Source organism: Gopherus evgoodei, chromosome 11 (genome assembly GCF_007399415.2).
Source record: "Gopherus evgoodei ecotype Sinaloan lineage chromosome 11, rGopEvg1_v1.p, whole genome shotgun sequence".
In the NCBI taxonomy this organism is placed as follows: Eukaryota; Metazoa; Chordata; order Testudines; family Testudinidae; genus Gopherus; species Gopherus evgoodei.
Genome location: NC_044332.1, coordinates 79,453,108 through 79,472,661, shown reverse-complemented (window position 1 = coordinate 79,472,661; position 19,554 = coordinate 79,453,108). Strand labels below are relative to the sequence as shown.

The 19,554-nt window shown below is 67.0% G+C and overlaps 1 protein-coding gene across 1 annotated transcript; it reads left to right on the top strand.

Annotated features, from left to right (window-relative positions):
- The first annotated feature begins 1,320 nt into the window (after window positions 1–1,320).
- Window positions 1,321–19,059, top strand: IHH (Indian hedgehog signaling molecule). Its single transcript, XM_030579360.1, has 3 exons — window positions 1,321–1,623; window positions 12,747–13,008; window positions 17,947–19,059. Exons 1-3 carry the CDS (start codon window positions 1,321–1,323, stop codon window positions 18,606–18,608), a joined length of 1,227 nt encoding a protein of 408 aa, XP_030435220.1. The 3' UTR covers window positions 18,609–19,059.
- Window positions 19,060–19,554: the final 495 nt, after the last annotated feature.

Genomic DNA, 19,554 nt, shown 5'->3' with positions numbered 1-19,554 from the left:
CACCCCTCTCGGCCTGGCAGGCCACTCCTCTGCCCTCTGGGACCCGCCTCACCTAGCCAGAGCACTCCTGGAAGGGCTGTGGCACTGGGCGGAGGACGCCCAAAGGAGTTGGCCCACCTGGGGAGATGAAGCTGGCTGTGGGGAGAGGGGCCGGGTGCCCTCCCTAGTGCAGAGCCGGGGGCTGGCCCCTGGCCTGGGTAGTGAAATCAGGGTGTTGTGTTTACTTTCCCCTATTGGCAGCTGGAAGGGGAAGCCCATCCCAGCCCCGCATTGTTGTCTCAGTGAGTTAATCAGATCCCATAATCCTGTTGTGGAAATATTGGGCCTCCCTCCAAACAATAGAGCCCGAGAATATTGTGGTTAAATTTCAACCAGCTGCCTCCCTGCTCTGTTTGACCCCCCCCCCCCCGTGCGCTGGGGCACCTGGTATCAGCCCTGAGTCAGGGGGAGCAGGACTGGAGGTGGCATCTTCGCCTGCCCTGCCCAGGGACCCTGAGCAAATCGAGCCCAGGAGTAGGGGGCACCTGCTCGGGGGGCACCCGCTGTGACGGGCTTAGGGCCCCTCCACGTGTGTTTTGTTGACACCTGTCGAAGTCGCCCGGGTGGGCTGGGAGTTGGGGCCCCCAGAGCAGGGCTGCCTCCCGGCAGGAGGGAGACCTGTGGCTTCGCTCTCCTTGGTTAAGTGGGGGCAGCTGCCTACCGGGGCTCGCCTTCAGAGGCGGGTGGAGCGGGGCGCCTCCCCGGCCGGTGGGGTGGGCTTCGGCAGCGGCGCTCCTGGCGGGGGGAGGAGGCTGCCGGCGGCCCATGGCAGGTTTCGCAGGAGGCGGAGGGAGGGAGCTGGGAGGCTGGGACATGGGCAGGGTGCGGTCCTGGCGGTTCCCGATCCCGGATCTCTTCAATTTCCCCTCTCACTCGTGCCCTGGGAGTGGAGGCAGCAGCGGCTCCGGCTCCAGCCCCTGCAGCCACCGCCGCCCTGACCACCAGAGCGCAAACCGCGGGGACTCCAGGCAGCCGGGCCCCGGCCCCGCAGCAGCCGCCCCGCTGCCAAAACAAACTGCCCTTCGCTATTTATTGGAGGCGGCCGGGCAGGAGAGCTCAGAGCAGGCGGCCAGCCCTCGGCGCCGGCCAGCAGCAGCGGGGCGCACGGCAGCACCTGCCCGGCACACGGCCATCTTTACGCACTGGATGGCGACCCCCCTGGGGCACGGCGAACACCCCGGCCGAGCCTGAGGGGCTCCCGGGCTGAGGACCCCCCTGTCGCCCGCCTCCCAGCCCCGGCGGAGCAGCCCAGCGTCCCCACTGCCCCAGGGCTTCCCTGCCATGAAGCTGGCCCGGCTCCTGCTGCTGCTGAGCGGGTGCGCGCTGCTGCTGGCCCCGGCGGTGCGGGGGTGCGGGCCGGGCCGAGTGGTGGGCAGTCGGCGGCGGCCCCCCAGGAAGCTCATCCCGCTGGCTTACAAGCAGTTCAGCCCCAACGTGCCGGAGAAAACCCTGGGCGCCAGCGGCAGGTACGAGGGCAAGATCGCCCGCAACTCGGAGCGGTTCAAGGAGCTGACCCCCAACTACAACCCGGACATCATCTTCAAAGACGAGGAGAACACGGGAGCCGACCGCCTCATGACCCAGGTACGGACCGGGCCATGCTGGGCTCCTGGGCCCTCTGTGTCCCGCAGCCCTTCCTCTCCAGGGAAGCCCTGTTCTCCCTTCCCCTGGAGCCAGCCATGCCGGGCTCCGGGGAACGTTCCACCCCGCCCGGCGGGGCGCGGGCTGTCCGGGGGCTCGGGCTCAGGTGCTGGGAGGGAGGGAGGCCGGGAAGTGCCCCGCGGTGCGAGGCAGAGCAGTGGCCCGAGCAGATGCTTCCTCCCCGAATAGCTGCCCACTGCGGTGACCCTCGGCTGCTGGCACCTGTCCTCCCGCGGGGCCCCTCTCCAGCCGGATCCCCAGTGCGCGGCGGGGGTCTCCTCTGTTCTCCCGGGCCCGGCTGCTCTCCTTCCACCGAACTCGGGGACCTTCCCCTGCAGTGACCGGCGGCGCGGGGCGGCAGCGCTGCCGCGGGCCCCCAGGCTCTGGCCGCGGAGAGGAGCTGCGGGGATCAGGGCGCGCAGCGCGGCTCGCCCAGTCACCTGCCGGGCAGCCTGCGCTCTGGGTCTCCGACTGCGGCCCCGCGCCCGCCAGCACCAGACGGAGGCGCAGGAGGTGGCGAGTTCACAGCCGGTCTCCAGCAGCCACAAGATGCTCTGAGTCAGGAGGGGCTTCCTGGGCGCAAGCTGCTGCCCCAGCCCGCCAGGAGGGAGTCAGGGGCGATGCTGTGGAGGACCAGAGCGCTGGAGGGGGTGGGCAATGGCACCCCCTGCCCGTCCGGGTAGGCCCCCAGCTGGGCAGTCCCTTGGCACTGACGGAGTAGGGTTCCATGTCTGAAATCTCCAGTGTCCCTGGGGCCCCAGTGCTGGGGGGGGGGCAGCAAAGGGTGTCTGAGCCTCAGTGCTGCAGTGGGGGGGGGGTGCCTGGGACCCAATGCTGGGGGGGGGCAGCAGAGGGTGCCTGGGACCCAGTGCTGGGGAGGAGCACCCTGGGGGGGACAGCAGAGGGTGTCTGAGACTAGTGCTGCAGTGTGTGTGGGGGTGTGTGCCTGGGACCCAATGCGGGGGGGGGCAGCAGAGGGTGCCTGGGACCCTGTGCTGGGAGGGGCAGTGGAGGGTGTCTGGGACCCGGTGCCAGCGGGGACAGAGCTGCTGGGGGGTTGTGGTGCTGTCCCAGAGCAGCATACAGCCGAGCTGTAGAGGGACCAGGAAAGGGGGGCGGCTGGCATGACCCTTGATTGCTCAATGGCCAGGTCCTCTGTCCCCTCTGCTGGCCTCTGAGACCACAGCCAGGTCCCTGCCGGCGCTGCCCATGGGGGACCGGGCGGAGGAGGTGGCTGCATGGGCTCCGTAGAGCTCCAGCAGCCCTTGTTGGCGTGAGTGACTTGGGCCCACGGGGAGCAGAGCAGGCAGCCGGCAGCTTCCCACGAAGGTTCTGGGCACATCTGGGTGCTTGTCTCAGCCGGGCAGGCCCCTTCGCTCAGGGCCTGAGAATGGGGTGAAGAGGGGAGGGCTCAGGTGTGACCATCGTGGGCAGGACACAGTGCACCGCACCCTCCATCTGGCCTCTGTCCATGGGCTGAGAGCCTGGGATGGCAGCAGAGGTGGGGGCTGTGGCCTTGCAGGGCTCCAACAGCATCACAGACGGGCATTGCCCAGGGCGGCAAAGCAGAACTTAGCCCTCTCCATTGGGGAGGGGATTAATGTACCCAGAGCCCTGGGTAGAGTGGCCTAGCAGGCACAGGCTTCACTCAGAGCAGGCAGCTCGCTGCGCAGCATTGTCCGAGCCCCTTCACCCTCTCTGTGCCTCAGTTTCCCCTGCCTCTGGGAGCTGGGGGAGCGGTTGGTTACTGTCTAGGGTGGAGTGTTTGAAAGTTACTGACCCTAGCCGGGCGAGGCCGTGTCTAATGTAGGGGACAATGGCCTGTTGTAAATTCCACCTGGAAGCCAGCAGAGGCGGCCTGGGCCAGGGGAGGGTGGCTCTGGGACGAAGGTTACCCTGCATTTCGGTGTGGGCAAGGAGAATACCTGCGGCTTTCAGGAATGCAGATAAGGAGCCTGGTCCCAACAGTCTGCACTGCTTTACAGCCCAGGTGAATTTCTCTGGGTCCCAGGGCTGGAGGCAGGCGCTGGCCACCTTGGGCCCATGGGTTCCTGGCTGGCGGAGGAATGACTAGCGGGCCCTGGGCTGAGCACAGGAGGCTGGGAAACCAGAGGGTCAGTGGACTCCGGCCTTGGTGTGTGTGAGGACACGAGAACTCCAGGAGTGAATGTAGGGCAGTGTGACATCACTGGCAGCTGGATCCGTGGATAGGTGCCGTCCTGGGACAGCCCCCTGCACTCCATGCTGCTCCTGCCTGACCTGCTTGGACCTCCCTGCTGAGGCTGCCAGCTGGGGCAGTTAGTGCCAGCTGGAGGGTGGGCTGGGAGCCCAAAGCACTTCACAGCTAGCCCTGACTGTCACATGAGTCACCAATGCCAGCTGCTGGATCAGAGCCAGCACCCTTTGGAGGGGAAAGGCCCTGAGCCCCATTTTCCACCCCCCTGAGCCAGCCAGTTCCCAGCTTGGGGCCAGATTAGAGTCTGGGGCCCCTGGAGGGGAAAGGCCCCATGTCCTATTCCCTGCCTTCCTGAGCCAGCCAGTCCCCTGCTCTGGGGCTGGATCAGAGCTGGCACCCCCTAGAGGGGACAGGCCCCATGTCCCACTGTGAGCCCTATTTCTGACTGTCTTGCTGCATCAGGCAGGACGGAACCGGTCTCAGGTAATCCCACCGTCACACTCTCTTCTCGCCATGTGCACAGTGGCTAGCCCAGTGGGGCCCCGACCGGAGCCTCCCAGCACCCCACAGCCCAGACATTACACCCGAAAGTGCCCTGCTGACTTGGGGGCTGGGCCCTCGCTGGCCTGGCCCTGGTGGGAGCCTGGTGGCCAAGATATAGGGACACCTGGCTAGGGGAGCAGGGGGCTGCCAGCCAATGGCACCAGGACTCCCAGCACCCTCAGGGCAAACTTCCCCAGCCTTCCCAGTGCCCCCCGGGGGGAGAGTGAAAGGAGAGATGTCCCCAGGGTCCCAGGCGGCTTGAGGTGCAGGTTCCATGCTGCCAGGACGGCTGGGGGAGGGGACGGGACCCTCTTCCATGCAACCCCTCTCCCTCGCCTCACTGGCTTTTACTGCTGTTGACTCACCTCAGAACCTGTTTTCCCCAAGTCCAAGGGTCTGGGCGTCCGGGTGGTGCTGGGAGATGCTGGCCGGGGGGGGGGCAGGGCTGCTCCCCGCCTCCTCTTATCGGTTCATCTGCCTCAAGAATCTGCGTCTGTTTGCTCTGCGCTGGGCCCGCTGGCAGGCGCTGAGAGAAGGCCCCACGTTTCCCCTCCCAGGGAGCCAGCCCCTCTCCACCCTTGCTGGGCAGAGGAATGTCTCAAGTGCCCCCCCCCCATGGTGCCCTACAGCCCAGCCTCATTGCCCAGCCCCACCAGCCTGCAGACGCAGTGTGCTGCCCCCTCCTGGATGGCTCCTCACCCCCCTGCACCGTGGGGCTGGCAGTGCCTGGGCAGGCTGCCCTGCTGAGGAAATGCCACTGACACCTGCCCCCCAACATGGGCATGCCAAGGCCTTGGTCCCCATCCAGGGTGGGGCTGCTGGCTGTTCTCCCTGTGTGTGTGTGTGTGTGTGGGGGGGCTCAGCCTGGGAGCCGGTCCCACCTGGGCTTGCTTGTGAGTGACTGTTAGGAGCTCAAGGTGCCAGGCAGGCACAGCATATGTGCCCAGTGCCAAGCACCCTGCCAGCAGGAGCACCCTAGGGGAGGGGCGCTCCCTCTCCAAGGCCCTGTTCAGCCCTCAGCCTCTGCTGGGGCCGCCAAGCTTGGCACAGAACTAAGCTGGGAGCCCCGAGCAGCTGGGCACGACCACTGGTCAGTGCTGGCTCCTCGCCCTGGGGGAGCTGGTCTGTCATAGTGAGTGAGCCTGCTTACCTGTCCTGTGGGCCGGGGTCTCTCCGGGCATCTCCAAGCTGTGATCTCCCTCCGGCTCCCCCTCTGGCTCTCCAAGGTCCCAAGCTGCAAAGGCTGCAAACCCGAAACAGGGCGTTGGCTGCCACTCCTGCCTGAGAGCAGCTGCTGTGTGAAGAGCACCAGCTCCTCTGAGAGCCCTGGGCACCTGCCTAGGCCAGCAGCCTGTCTCCAGCCGATGGTTCAGGGCACCGCCCATAATGTCCCTGTCTGGAGACTGGATCCACCCTGTCGCTTGTGTCCTTAGCTTGCAGAGTTACTCCTGCACTGCACAGCCATGCCGTTGCCCACGCCGGCTCCTTGTGGCAGAGAGTTCCACAGGCCAGCTGGGCACTGTGTAAAGAGGTTCTGACTCTCCTGCCAATGATTTCCTCGGGTGGCTGCTCACGGCACTGGGCAAACTGAGCCCAGGATGGGTTCTTGCTGTGCCCTTCCCAGCCCTCACCATGCCAGGCAGCGATGCAAGCACCTGGCAGCCCTGCTCCAGTCAGGGGCAGGGCCTGAGCCTGTCTCTGTGCCCAGCTTTGTCTGCCAGTCTCTGGGATCTCTCTACCCATCGTGATCTGAGTGCGTGGCTGCCACCTGTTGCCATGGCGATAGCATGAGTTGGGGTGTTGGAGGGGCAGCTCTGCTCCCACTGAAGACTTGGCACCGGGCTAGGGCAGATCTCACTCTACAGATAGCCGTGTGGATGCTGAAGGGATTTATGTCTCCCCCACCTCTTGGGCACCTTCCCCCTCCCCACGACCTGTGCTGCCCTGGCCATGCCCTGATTTCTGAGCTCGAGGCAGCAGCGTGGCCACTGCCTGGGCTGGGGATTGTCACCGGGCCAGGTCCGGCCCCTGATTCCTGTCGGCAGCAGCAATCTCACTTCGTGCTCAATGTCCCTGTGCCGGGTCCTCGATGCAGCCCTCGGTGGGCTGGCCCAGGCTGCCGGGGACCATCCCGTGCCCATGGGGGGCTGCGATCCGTGCCCCGTCCCCAGGCACGCGGCGGTGCGGACTCTCTGGCACGGCAGTGACACCTGCTGGCTAGAGCTGGCACTGGCAGAGCAGCACTTTGCTCCAGCCACAGGGACCTCCCAGCTGCCCCCTGCACGCCCCCTCCCTGGCGTGTGCCCACGCAGCAGGGCCTGGGTGGCGGGGTGGGACAGGTTTGCTCCCTGGCCAGAAGCCGGGGTCTGAGCCCCCTTCCCCTGACTCCTGCCCTGTGCAGCCATGTCCCCTTCGCCTGGGACAGTGCGCCCATGGATGGGGAATTGTCATGCAGGGGGCACGCCTGGGGCTGGGCAGTGGGGCTGGGGGATTCCAGGTGATGCTAAAACATGAGAAGCTGAGAATCCCAGCGAGGACCCAGCGTCTTTCTGCCCATGCAGCATGTAGAAAAGGGGTCCTGGCCCAACTCGCCTCCTCGGACGGAGGGTCCTACGCAGTCAGGAGGGATTGAGCCAGGAGAAGCGGGACATAACCTGATGGCCAGATCTGCCCCGGGAGGAAGGGCTGAGAGGGGGCGAGGAACAGGCCAGGAGCTTGCTGGGGATCTGTAAGCACAGGGGGCGGCTTTAATCCGCTGCGGGGATCCACCGCCGGGAAGAGGCTAACATGCCGTGTCTGCGTGTGCCGGCGTGTGTGCAGGCCCGGCGGGGCTGTATGGGGCTTTGCTGGGCCCCACTCACTGCCATTGCACAGACGTTTATGGGTCCGGCCCCTGCTACAATTGTTCCCCGCTTTTCCTCTTGTCTGTCCTGTGTCTGTGTGTGTCTGTCCATGCTAGAGGAGCTGCTCCAAGGATGGGCTGGGAGGGAGGAAACGAATGGCTGGGCTGGGGGCTCTGTGCAGGCTGAGCTCTGGGGCTCCATGCCGGCAGGATAGTGGGGGGTGACCAGGGTCTGGGGGGGCGTCCTGGCTGGATGCCATTGTCTGGGTAGGGAAGGGGTCGGGGTGAGCCCAGTTACAGTACGTGATGCTCTAGGCTCCAGGGAGGCAGCCTGGCCTGGTGCTGGGATTAGGGCCCCCCCGCATGAGCACCCCCTGCCTGGTAGGCTCTTGGTGCAGCTGGGGCAGGGCGGGTAGCAGGGCTGCTCTGGGTCCACGTGGCAGAACAGCCTTTCCCTCCTGCCAGCTGCTATGAGCTGGAGTCAAACCAGTGCCTGGGGTCTGGCCCCATCCCTGCCTGGCTGCAGAGCTGAGGGGGCCCAGTGCCAGCCTCCCCCCCACACACCCGGCCAGGAGCGGTGTCTCTGGGGGTGGCTGGGCTGCATGGCCAGGAGGCTGAGGGGGGTGTGGTGGTCCTGCTCCCAGGCAGGCTGGTGCCGCTCACGCCGTAGTGCCATGTGCCTGGGCGGCATTGGGTAAGTGGTTCATGGGGACAAAGCTTCCCCCCCACCCCCCCACCATGAATTGTGTTTGTCAAATTCCTTCCCTGTCTTATCTCTGGCTGGCCCAGACACCAAGACTGCACCTGGCTGGGGGAGGGGGGAGGGCTGAGGGGAACCTCTCTGGGGCAACGGCCCCACCCCCTCCCTCTGCATCAGGAAGGGCCCCCCAGCACTGTGCCCCCCCCCGCACATTGGAGACTTTGCCTGGTTTCAGAGCAGTAGCCATGTTAGTCAATGAGGAGTCCTTGGGGCACCGTAGAGACCAGCACAGTTATCTGGGCAGAAGCTTTGGTGGGCTGGAGCCCACTTCCTGGGATGCCTGGAGTGGAGCACACAGTAGGGAGGGACAGACACAGCACATGGAAAGATGGGGGTTACCGTACCGGGGGCGCGGGGGTCAGTGCTAACGAGACAATTCAGTTCCGGTGGCAGTGGGCTGTTCTCAACAGTGAATAGCAATGGAGCAAACGTGACTCCTGCAGCAGTAACGAGGCCCATGTAACCAGGGTGGCCCATTTCCAGCCGATGACAAGAAGGGGTGAGTAACCGGGGGAGGATGTTAGTTTTTGTAGTGACTCTAGACCTGTGGCTGGGAAGCCCCCACCCCTACTTCCCATCACCGTGCTGACCCTGTCTGCCCCTCCAGCAAACTCCCATCTCAGCCCACGGGTGGTGTCATGGGAGGGGCAGGGCCGGGGGTGCCTGGGAGAGCCCCAGGGGGAGAACCCAGTGCCAGGCTCTGAATGCTCAGCCTGAGGCACCAGCTGGAGCCTGGGGTGCTGCCCTGTCCAACCTTTCCCTGCCCTGGGTTTGGATCTTCCCGAGCTCACAACTAACCTGAGCGTAGAAGCCTCAGCCGCAGTCCTGAGGCCAGCTTGGAACATCCTAGTTATCATCACGTGGCTATTCATCACCACCCATCTTCCTGCTCCGGGGGCGCCCAGCGCTGGGCTAGCAGGGGCTGCGGGTCGGGAGTGAGGGGCACCTGCAGGGCTGGGTGTGGGGAGCCCAGGGCTGGGCTAGCAGTGGCTGCGGGTCGGGAGTGAGGGGCACCTGCAGAGCTGGGTGGGGGGAGCCCAGGGCTGGGCTAGCAGGGGCTGCGGGTCGGGAGTGAGGGGCACCTGCAGAGCTGGGTGGGGGGAGCCCAGGGCTGGGCTAGCAGGGGCTGCGGGTCGGGAGTGAGGGGCACCTGCAGAGCTGGGTGGGGGAGCCCAGGGCTGGGCTAGCAGGGGCTGCAGGTCGGGAGTGAGGGGCACCGGCAGAGCTGGGGTGGAGGATGGTAGTGTGGGCCTGCTTTGGTTGTGATCCCGAAGCTCAGATTTCTGGGCTGAGGGCTGCGGTGCGGTTGTGTGTGTCAGTTTCTTTGATCTCCCTGCCCTCGCCATCCCCGTGGCCCTTGGGGGCTGCCTGGGGTCCGGCACCTCCTAGTTCATGTCCATGTCTCCAAACCCTTCCTTGCGCTGATCCCTGTTCTGGGTGGGAGCCCAGGGCTGCAGGTGCCTGGGGGAGGGGCAGGCCATGGGGGAGGGGGTACTGAGGGCTCGGACACAGGGCTATGGGCTGGCACCGTATCACACGAGGCTGTAGAGTCAGCAGGAGCAGGAGAGCCCCCCTGGCTGGGTTGGCGGCTGCCCAACCATTTCCCTGGGGGCTGGGGGCTGGAGGAGGGGCTGTCCCGGGGGAGGGGGGGAAGGGCCGTCCCTGGGGTCTGTGGTGCCCATGTTTGGGATGGTTTTTTGCTGGGAGTTCTGATCAGACTGGGAGACTCCCTCAGACCTTAGCCAACAGTGCAGCCCCATCCCTGTCCTCCTGGGGGCGCCCTTCCCATCGCTGCAAGGAGGCCAGCTGAAGCCATGCAGGGCACCTGGCCTGGGGAGGAGCGAATCCACCTGGGCTGCTGAGGGAGCTGCTGGGGAGTGTCTCTGGGGCAGTGAGAGTGAGAACCGCCCCCCACAGGGGCTCGGAGGGGGCTCTGGGTCTAACCCCCCAGGCTAGCAGTAACAGAAGAGCAGCTGCCCACCTCGCCAAACCCATGGGCACCAGACGGCCCCCTCACTGCCAGGCCCAGCAGAGGGCTGCCCAGACCACCAGGCCCCCACTGGGCGGGTGCGAGGGGGAAGTGAGTGCAGGGCTCAGCGACCAGGTCCTGCCGACTCTGTCATGCCACGTGCGGGCGAGATGTCGGGGCCAGACTCAGCCACTGCTGGTGCCCTGGCCCTGGCAGTCGGGGACGGGGTCTGCCAGCCTCGCCCTGCGGGGAGGGGAAGCGATTGTCAGGGCTGTGGTGTGAACGTGGCATCCATGGCAGTGCGGGTTGTGCCCAGAGGCCGTGGGGCTGCTGCAGGGCATGTGGTAGCAGCTCAGGGTGCTGTGATGGCACTGGCCTGGCCCATGTGTGGGGAGTGACGGGGAGGGGCGGGGAAGGCGTCTCCACAGGCAAAGTACCGGCCTGGCTCCGAAACCGGCCAGGCCCCAGACAGCAAAGCGGGGGATTAAAGAGTCAGTTTGTATCGGGACAAAGGCTACCAGTGGCCACGGGCGGCTTGTAGAGGCAGCAGTGATCTGCGAAGGGGGACGGACGTGGACGGTTACGCCAGGAGATTTAGGGTAACGTGAGGCACTTCAGGGATCCCCAAAGAAGTTGTGAGGATGGGGCAGACGGCGGCAGGTGAAATGCAGTCCCGTGTACTCTGAGGTGGGTGTAAAGGAGCCTGAATTCCCTGGATCCGCTAGGGAAGACCCGCATCCAGTCAATGTGTGCGGCACTGCTCCCCTGTCTCCCACGGGGCATCGCACAGCTGCAGGGGTTTCAGGAGGGTGACGAGAACCTCCTGTGATGAGGGGTTGAACAAACGGAGCTTGTTCCCACAGGGAGGAGCAGAGGAGAGGGGCAGTGATAGTACTGGCTGGGCGAGACGGGAGCTCAGCACCTCTGTTCTCCCCGTCTCAGCCGCCTTCTTGTGGCAGCACTGTTCTTGTGGTGCCTGCTGTTCTCCCCAAAACAAGGGCACTTGGATTACACCAAAAAGTGGGGAAGGCAAAATCAGTACACGAGGAAATCGTTTTTTCACACGTCTCATTAGCCTGTGGAACTCACTGCCACAGGAAGTCACTGGGGCCAAGAACTTGACAAGCTCCATAAAAGGGACATTTCTGCAGCTACAGGACTCCCCAGAGTCATTTAAATAAATTCTGGCAGGGCTGTTGCCCCTCCTGCTTCAGGGCTTGACCCAATCTGTGGGGGGAGGCAGATTATCTCCATCTGCTCCTGCAGGCCTCCCACACCTTCCGCTGCAGCGTCTGTGCTAGGTACTGGCACAGACAGGCGGACCTGGGCTCTGATCCCATCTGGCAAGGCCTGTGTCCCTCTGTCCCAGTGGAGCGAGTGGGCAGGGGCTGCTGGCTCTGGGGAGTGGCATGTCTGCGTCCCGTGGGAGCCCTGGCCAGTCGCTGCTGGCTGCAGAGCAGGGGCTGGGATGGGGGAGGGGCTGGACTTACAGGTGTGGGGCTAGCTTGGGGTACGCTGTGCGGGGCATGGCGGATCCCCACACACACACGGGGGGCAGCAGAGGCTGGCTTTGCAGTATGGGGCAGAGGGAGGGGGAACCCCCTGGCAGGGATCAGGTCCTGGTGCCCCAGGCACAGCCTCTTTGGCTCCCAGTAATGTCCTGGGGGTTCAGGGTAACAGGCTGATAACCCCCCCATTCTGTCCTGACCCCCCCATTCTGCCCTGCCCCCCTGCTCTGTCCTGACCCCTGCATTCTGCCCTGCCCCCCCATTCTGCCCTGCCCCCTTGCTCTGTCCTGACCCCTCCATTCTGTCCTGACCCCCCCATTCTGCCCTGCCCCCCTGCTCTGTCCTGACCCCTGCATTCTGCCCTGCCCCCCTGCTCTGTCCTGACCCCTCCATTCTGTCCTGACTCCCCATTCTGCCCTGCCCCCCCGCTCTGTCCTGCCCCCTCCATTCTGTCCTGACTCCCCATTCTGCCCTGCCCCCCTGCTCTGTCCTGACCCCTCCATTCTGTCCTGACTCCCCATTCTGCCCTGCCCCCCCTGCTCTGTCCTGACCCCTCCATTCTGTCCTGACTCCCCATTCTGCCCTGCCCCCCTGCTCTGTCCTGCCCCCTCCATTCTGTCCTGACCCCCCCCATTCTGCCCTGCCCCCCCTGCTCTGTCCTGACCCCTCCATTCTGCCCTGCCCCCTGCTCTGTCCTGACCCCTCCATTCTGCCCTGCCCCCCTGCTCTGTCCTGACCCCTCCATTCTGTCCTGACCCCCCCATTCTGCCCTGCCCCCCTGCTCTGTCCTGACCCCTCCATTCTACCTGCCCCCCGCTCTGTCCTGACCCATGCATTCTGTCCTGACCCCCCCATTCTGCCCTGCCCCCCTGCTCTGTCCTGACCCCTCCATTCTACCTGCCCCCAGCTCTGTCCTGACCCCTGCATTCTGTCCTGACCCCCCATTCTGCCCTGCCCCCCTGCTCTGTCCTGACCCCTCCATTCTGTCCTGACCCCCGCATTCTGCCCTGCCCCCTTGCTCTGTCCTGACCCCCCATTCTGCCCTGCCCTCCTGCTCTGTCCTGACCCCTCCATTCTGTTCTGACCCCCCATTCTGTCCTGACCCCCCATTCTGCCCTGCCCCCCCTGCTCTGTCCTGACCCCTCCATTCTGTTCTGACTCCCCCATTCTGCCCTGCCCCCCTGCTCTGTCCTACTCCCCCACTCTGTCCTGATCCCCACTTTGTGCTGCCCCCCCGGCTTTGCACTAATGCTGCCCCTTGCCTGCAGCGCTGCAAGGACCGCCTGAACTCCCTGGCCATCTCGGTGATGAACCAGTGGCCGGGCGTGAAGCTGCGGGTGACAGAGGGCTGGGACGAGGACGGGCACCATTCGGAGGAGTCGCTGCACTACGAGGGCCGAGCCGTGGACATCACCACCTCCGACCGGGACCGCAACAAGTACGGCCTGCTGGCACGTCTGGCCGTGGAGGCCGGCTTCGACTGGGTCTACTACGAGTCCAAGGCCCACATCCACTGCTCCGTCAAGTCAGGTAGGGCCGGGGGCCGGGCCAGGCCGGGGCGCTGCTCGCGGGCATGTGGCCGTGGTACCCCAGAGCAGGGACTCGGAGGCAACTGCTCGGCTCGCACCAGCCCTGGGGCTGGCACCACAGGCCCAACTACCCTGAACCCCCTGGTCCCCTCCCTCGCCCACCCCCCACTCCATGGGCACCCATCCCGCCCTGCACTCACCCACTCCTTCCATAGCTTCCCAACAGCCCTGCCCCTGCCAAACTCCCCCCAGCTGTCCCATCATTGCCTGCCCTGCTTCCCGCTCCCCCCAGGCTATGCTACCTAGCGTACCCTCGCCCTGGGCTCCAACCCCCGTTTAGTCCCCTTTGCCCCATCCCATCCCCACCTGAACCCCACAACCCATCCAGCGCCGTCTCCTCCACACACTCACTCCACCGCAGGCTCTGCCCCCGCCCCCGTCCCTGCTTCCTCTGCCCAAACATCAGAGCCACACAGCAACTCACCTGCCCACCCCGTTTGAGTCTCCCCCATCCCATCTCTCCCGCTCTCCCCACACTCTGGGCAGGGAAGACAGCGGCTCCCTGGCCGTGGAGAGATGGAAGGCAGGGGCTGGTTGCTCTGGGGTGATAACGAACAGCTCGGGATAGAGCTCAGACATGGCATCTCGAAACATCCCAGTTTGGCAATGTCTGCTCAGGAGGAAAACTGGGCTGGGCTAGCAGGGGGCTGCGAGTCGGGAGTGAGGGGCAGCAGCAGGGTAGGGGACAGGGGGAGCCCAGGGCTGGGCTAGCAGGGGCTGTGGGTCGAGAGTGATAGGCACCGGCAGGGCGGGGGGGAACCCAGGGCTGGGCTAGGAGGGGGCTGCGGGTCGGGAGTGAGGGGCAGTGGTAGGGCGGGTGTGGGGGGGAAGCCCAGGGCTGGGTTAGCAGGGGCTGCGGGTTGGGAGTGAGGGGCACCGGTAAGGCAGGGGTGGGGGAAGCCCAGGCCTGGGCTAGTGGGAGGCTGCGGGTTGGGAGTGAGGGGCACCGGCAGGGCAGCGGGGAGCCCAGGGCTGGGCTAGCAGGGGCTGTGGGTCGGGAGTGAGGGGCACTGGTTAGGCTGTGTTTGCCTGTAGCCGTTGCCTTGGGGCGCGGCTGCCACCCCGCGCTGCTTGGCCCTGGAGCCCGCATGGGCGGCCGGGACAGGCCCTGCTGTCAGTGCCCAGGGAGAAGTGGCCCTGCGGGCAGTGACGGGTCTGTGGTGCACGGGGCACAGTTCTGATTCCCCCCCGCAGAGGGCAGCGAGCCCCCTCCGCCCCCCGGGGATGCCCCAGAGCGCAGGCGGGCTGGGCCGGGCTGAGCGAGTGGGCGTTGGCTGCGGCCTCTTCTCGCTGTGCTTTGCCCAGTAGCGTGACGGGAGGCGCCCGGGGCTCGCCCAGCCTGGGGCTCTCGCTGCTGGGCAGGAACGTTTGCTGGGCCCTGGCCCCCCCTGGCCTGACGCTTTAGCCTGGCTCCATCAGCCTCACGTGCTCGGGCGCAGCCTGGGCCCCGCGCTGCCGGCGGCCCCGGCCTGGGCAGGATGGGCGCCCCCGGGACCAGCTGGAGCGAGGCCCAAGAGGGGCCCCCCTGGAGCGAGGCCAGAGAGGGGCAGGGTCCCCGGACAATGGCGGGACCTGGCACCTGGGCACTGAGTGGGGCTGGACAGGGAGCTCCAGCATGCGGCTGGGTCCTGCGGGCTCAGGCCCCCTGCCATGATTTTTGGGGATCCACCCCCGTGGCTAAGACCAGGCGTGGGCTGCGGGGGGCTGCTCCCCATCCTCAGTGCCGCACGTCTGTGCCCCCACATCAGTTACATCCCCCCCGCCTGCCCGAACACCCACCCCCGAAAACCCCTCACCGGTTCCATCCCCCCCGCCTGCCCCGAACACCCCCCATCACCTCCCCTCTGCTCTGCCCCGAACGCCCACCCCCGACATCCCCACACCAGTTCCATCCTCCCCCGACTGCCCCGAACGCCCACCCCCGATGCCCCCTCACCGGTTCTATCCCCCCTGCCTGCCCCGAACACCCCCCATCACCTCCCCTCTGCTCTGCCCCGAACGCCCACCCCCGACACCCCCACACCGGTTCCATCCCCCCCGCCTGCCCCAAACGCCCACCCCTGATGCCCACACATCGGTTCCATCCCCCCCGCCTGCCCGAACTCCCACCCCCGATGCCCCCTCATCGGTTCCATCACCCCCCCTGCCCTGAACACCCCCCATCACCTCCCTTGTGCCCCTGCGAATGCCCACTCCTGACACCTCCACACCTGTCCCTGCCTGCTCCGTCCCCCCGCCTGCCCCGGACCCCTCTCTGCTCTGCCCGAACGCCCACCCCCGACACTCCCTCACCAGTTCCATCCCCCCCGCCTGCCCGAACACCCGCCCCCGATGCCCCCTCATCGGTTCCATCACCTCCCCTGCCCTGAACACCCCCCATCACCTCCCTTGTGCCCCTGCGAATGCCCACTCCTGACACCTCCACACCTGTCCCTGCCTGCTCCGTCCCCCCGCCTGCCCCGAACGCCCACCCCCGACGCCCCCACACCGGTTCCATCACCCCCACCTGCCCCGAACGCCCACCCCCGACGCCCCCACACCGGTTCCATCACCCCCACCTGTCCCGAACGCCCACCCCTGACGCCTCCACACCGGTTCCATCCCCCTCACCTGCCCTGAACACCCCCCATCACCTCCCCTCTGCTCTGCCCCGAACACCCGCCCCCGACGCCCCCACACCGGTTCCATCCCCCCTGCCTGCCCCGAACGCCCCCCATCACCTCCCCTCTGCTCTGCCCCGAACGCCCACCCCCGACATCCCCACACCGGTTCCAACCCCCCTGCCTGCCCCGAACACCCCCCATCACCTCCCCTCTGCTCTGCCCCGAACGCCCACCCCCAACACTCCCACACCGGTTCCAACCCCCCCGCCTGCCCCGAACCCCTCTCTGCTCTGCCCGAACGCCCACCCCCGACACGCCCTCACTGGTTCCATCCCCCCTGCCTGCCTGAACACCCCCCATCACTTCCCCTCTGCTCTGCCCCGAACGCCCACCCCCCACACCCCCACACCGGTTCCATCCCCCCCACCTGCCCCGAACGCCCACCCCCGACATCCCCTCACCGGTTCCATCCCCACTGCCTGCCCGAACACCCACCTCTGACGTCCCCTCACTGGTTCCATCCCCCCCGCCTGCCCTGAACACCCCCCATCACGTCCCCTCTGCCCTGCCCTGAACGCTTACCCCTGACACCCCCACACCGGTTGCACGGGGGGAGGGGCGGATGTCTATTTTTAAAGAAGCCAATGCCAGTGTCTGCTGAGAGGCAAAGCTCCTGCATGAGTGTGCTTGAGCGTGCCCCCCGCTCCCTGGGCACCCGGCCCTTGGACCCCTACAGCCCCTCCCGCTCCCAAAGCACCCAGCCCTTTGACCCCCCCCAGTGCCACCCCGCTCCCCGGGCACCCAGCCCTTTGACCCCCCCCAGTGCCACCCCGCTCCCCGGGCACCCAGCCCTTGGACCCCCCCAGCCACCCCGCTCCCCGGGCACCCGGCCCTTGGACCCACCCAGTGCCACCCCGCTCCCCGGGCACCCAGCCCTTGGACCCCCCCAGCCACCCCGCTCCCCGGGCACCCGGCCCTTGGACCTCCTCAGCGCCCCCCCACTCCCTGGGCATCCGGCTCTTGGACCCCCCCAGTGCCCCTCGCTCCCCAGGCACCCGGCCCTTGGACCCCCCCAGTGCCCCTCGCTCCCCAGGCACCCGGCCCTTGGACCCCTCCAGCGCCCCTCGCTCCCCAGGCACCCGGCCCTTGGACCCCCCCAGCGCCCATCCCCCACCCCCACCCTGGGCACCCAGCTCTGGCCCAGCTGCTGCGGTCAGAGCCCCATGCGGGCCAGGGCCGTGGGCCCCAAGCCGCAGTCACAGCCCCCTCCCCAGCCACCCGGGCTGGGCCCTGCAGCCTGGTCTCCAGGGCTCAGCTCTGCCACCTGCCCTAGCCCCCTCGGGGGCCCCAGTTTATCACTGCTCCAGCCCCCGACTTTGGCAGGGGCCGCGCAGGGGCTAGGCCAGCTCCCGGGGATGTCCCCCCCAGGGGTTTGGTGACCGCGGGCCGGCCAGGCTTGTGGGCACAGGCTGGGGCGCACTCACCTGGGGACGCCAGCCCCGCCCAGCCCTGTAACACCACCCTCACCTGCCCGGGCTCCAGCCACAGGAGCTGCAGACGGCCCCCCCAGCTCTGCCTCCGACCCCAAGCCAGCCTGATGAGTCTGGGAGCAGCTTTCCGGCTGTGAGGGCAGAGGGGCGACAGGCCCCCCAGGGACACCTCCCCCCCCGCAAGGGAGCAGTACAGCTTGGGGTACAGCCCCCCCACCCCACACTCAGTGCTCCTTGGGGTGCCTGGGACCCCACAGCTGGGCGGGATGGGTCTGCAGGTGGGGGCCCAGTGGGAGGGCGTCATGGGGTACAAATGAAGGGTTGTGGGGGCAGAATGGGATTGTGAGCTGTGGGGGAGGGTAGGTTATTGGGTGTTATAGTGGGGTGAGGAGGGGTGAAGGGTGTTGAGGTGCGTGGGGGGTGCAGGGTATTGGCGTTACAGGGAGTGGGGAGGGTAAATGGGGGGTAGGTTATTGGGTGGTATAGTGGGGTGTGGAGGGGTGAAGGGTGCTAAGGTGCGTGGGGGGGATGCATTGGCATTACAGGGAGTGGATGGGGGCAGGATGGCATTACAGGGAGTGTGGAGGTAAACGGGGAGGTTGCATTTTTGCTCTGGCTGTTGGGTTGAGGCAGGTCCCACCCCAGAAGCAGCCACATCTCAGCACTAGGGGGGAGGGGGGATCCCTGTATAAACGGCCCCTGCGCCCTGCCCCAGAGGTGGCTGCATTGCCCGCCAGGTGAAGGATGCCAGGGATCTGCAGGGTAACTGGCCTATCCTTTCTCTAGAGCATTCGGCAGCAGCGAAGACGGGCGGCTGCTTCCCTGCCCGGGCCCTGGCGACGCTGGAGGGTGGGGTGAGGACCCCCCTGTGGGCGCTGCGCCCGGGGCAGCGGGTGCTGGCTATGGACGAGCAGGGCCGGGCCACCTACAGTGACTTCCTGGCCTTCCTGGACAAGGAGGCGTCGGCGCCGACCACTTTCTACGTGATCGAGACCCGGGAGCCGCCACGTCGCCTGTCCCTGACCCCTGCCCACCTGCTCTTCGTGGCTGAGAACTCCACGGCGCCCGCTGCCCGCTTCCAGGCCACCTTCGCCAGCCACGTGCGGCCCGGTCACTACGTGCTGGTGGCAGCAGTGGGGAAGAGCCTGCGGCCGGCTAGGGTGGTGGATGTCTCCACCCAGACAGACTTCGGGGCCTATGCCCCCCTCACTCGCCACGGGACCCTGGTGGTGGACGACGTGGTGGCCTCCTGCTTCGCCCTGGTGCAGGAGCAGTGGCTGGCGCAGCTGGCGTTCTGGCCACTCCGGCTCTACCACAGCCTGGCGGGCGGGCACAGGACCCAGCCGGAGGGCGTGCACTGGTACCCGGGGCTGCTGTACCGCGTGGGCCGGCTGCTGCTGGCCCCGGAGAGCTTCCACCCACTGGGGACGGCCCAGTTCGAGAGCTGAGGGCTGCTGGGGAGCGGAGGGGTGGCCGTTGGGCCGCTCTGCAGGGAGCGGCTGCCTGGGAAGAGGAGCCAGCCACGCTCTGAATGCCGCCTGCCCTAGGAAGTGGGGCCGCTGGGCCTGTGCAGGGCCCGGCCAGAGTGGGCACGTCCTCCCCTGGGCCCGGATCCCGTGTGCCAGCATGGCTGGGCGGCACCACACAGACCCGGGCGGAGCCACCGGCCTGGGGCTGGGGGACCCAGCTCAAGTCCCCAGCTCCTCTGGGAGGCCTGGACCTGTGCGGCCTGGATGCCAGTCTCCCCCCCTCTGCTGCTGGCACCAGGACTGGCCCAGCTCCCTGCCAGCCTGGGCTCTGCCAACCGGCCCAGGGCCCCGGGCCGGGGGGGCTGCAGGAGGGGGCGCCCCAGCTGGATCTACATGCTGCTATTTTTGTGCGTGATTCGCTAATGACCAAGTTCCGGGAAGGAGGGGCCAGGCGGGAGCCCCCCATGCCGGGGGCGATGGCGGGGTGGGGGGTGGGGACTGCTGCTGTGTGGCTGTGCCTAGCACAGGGGTCAGGGCGCGGCGAATCGGGGCCCCCATCCCTCCCCTGACGCTGCCATCGCTGGTCTCAGCCTGCAGCAGGGCGGGAGGGCGGCAGAGGAGCGATCTGAGCTGCCCGACGCGCCCTGAGTGCCAGAGTGGCTCCGTGCCCAGCCAGGCCGCCGGCCGCCTGCGCCCCATGGCCTGCGCTGGGCAGACACCCCCAGCTGGCCGGGCAGCCCCATACCCCAGGTGGAAGTGAAGTCATTGCTGAGAACAAGACGGGGTCCCCAGAGATGGGCCATCCCTGCGGGTGGGGGGAGCTGGGGTATGAGTGGGGGAGGGGGCACCGGGGGGCTCATGCCCTGGGGGTTCCTGCCCACGGCGTGCATGGTGCGTTGGCAGAGGGCGACATCGTGGGCAGGGC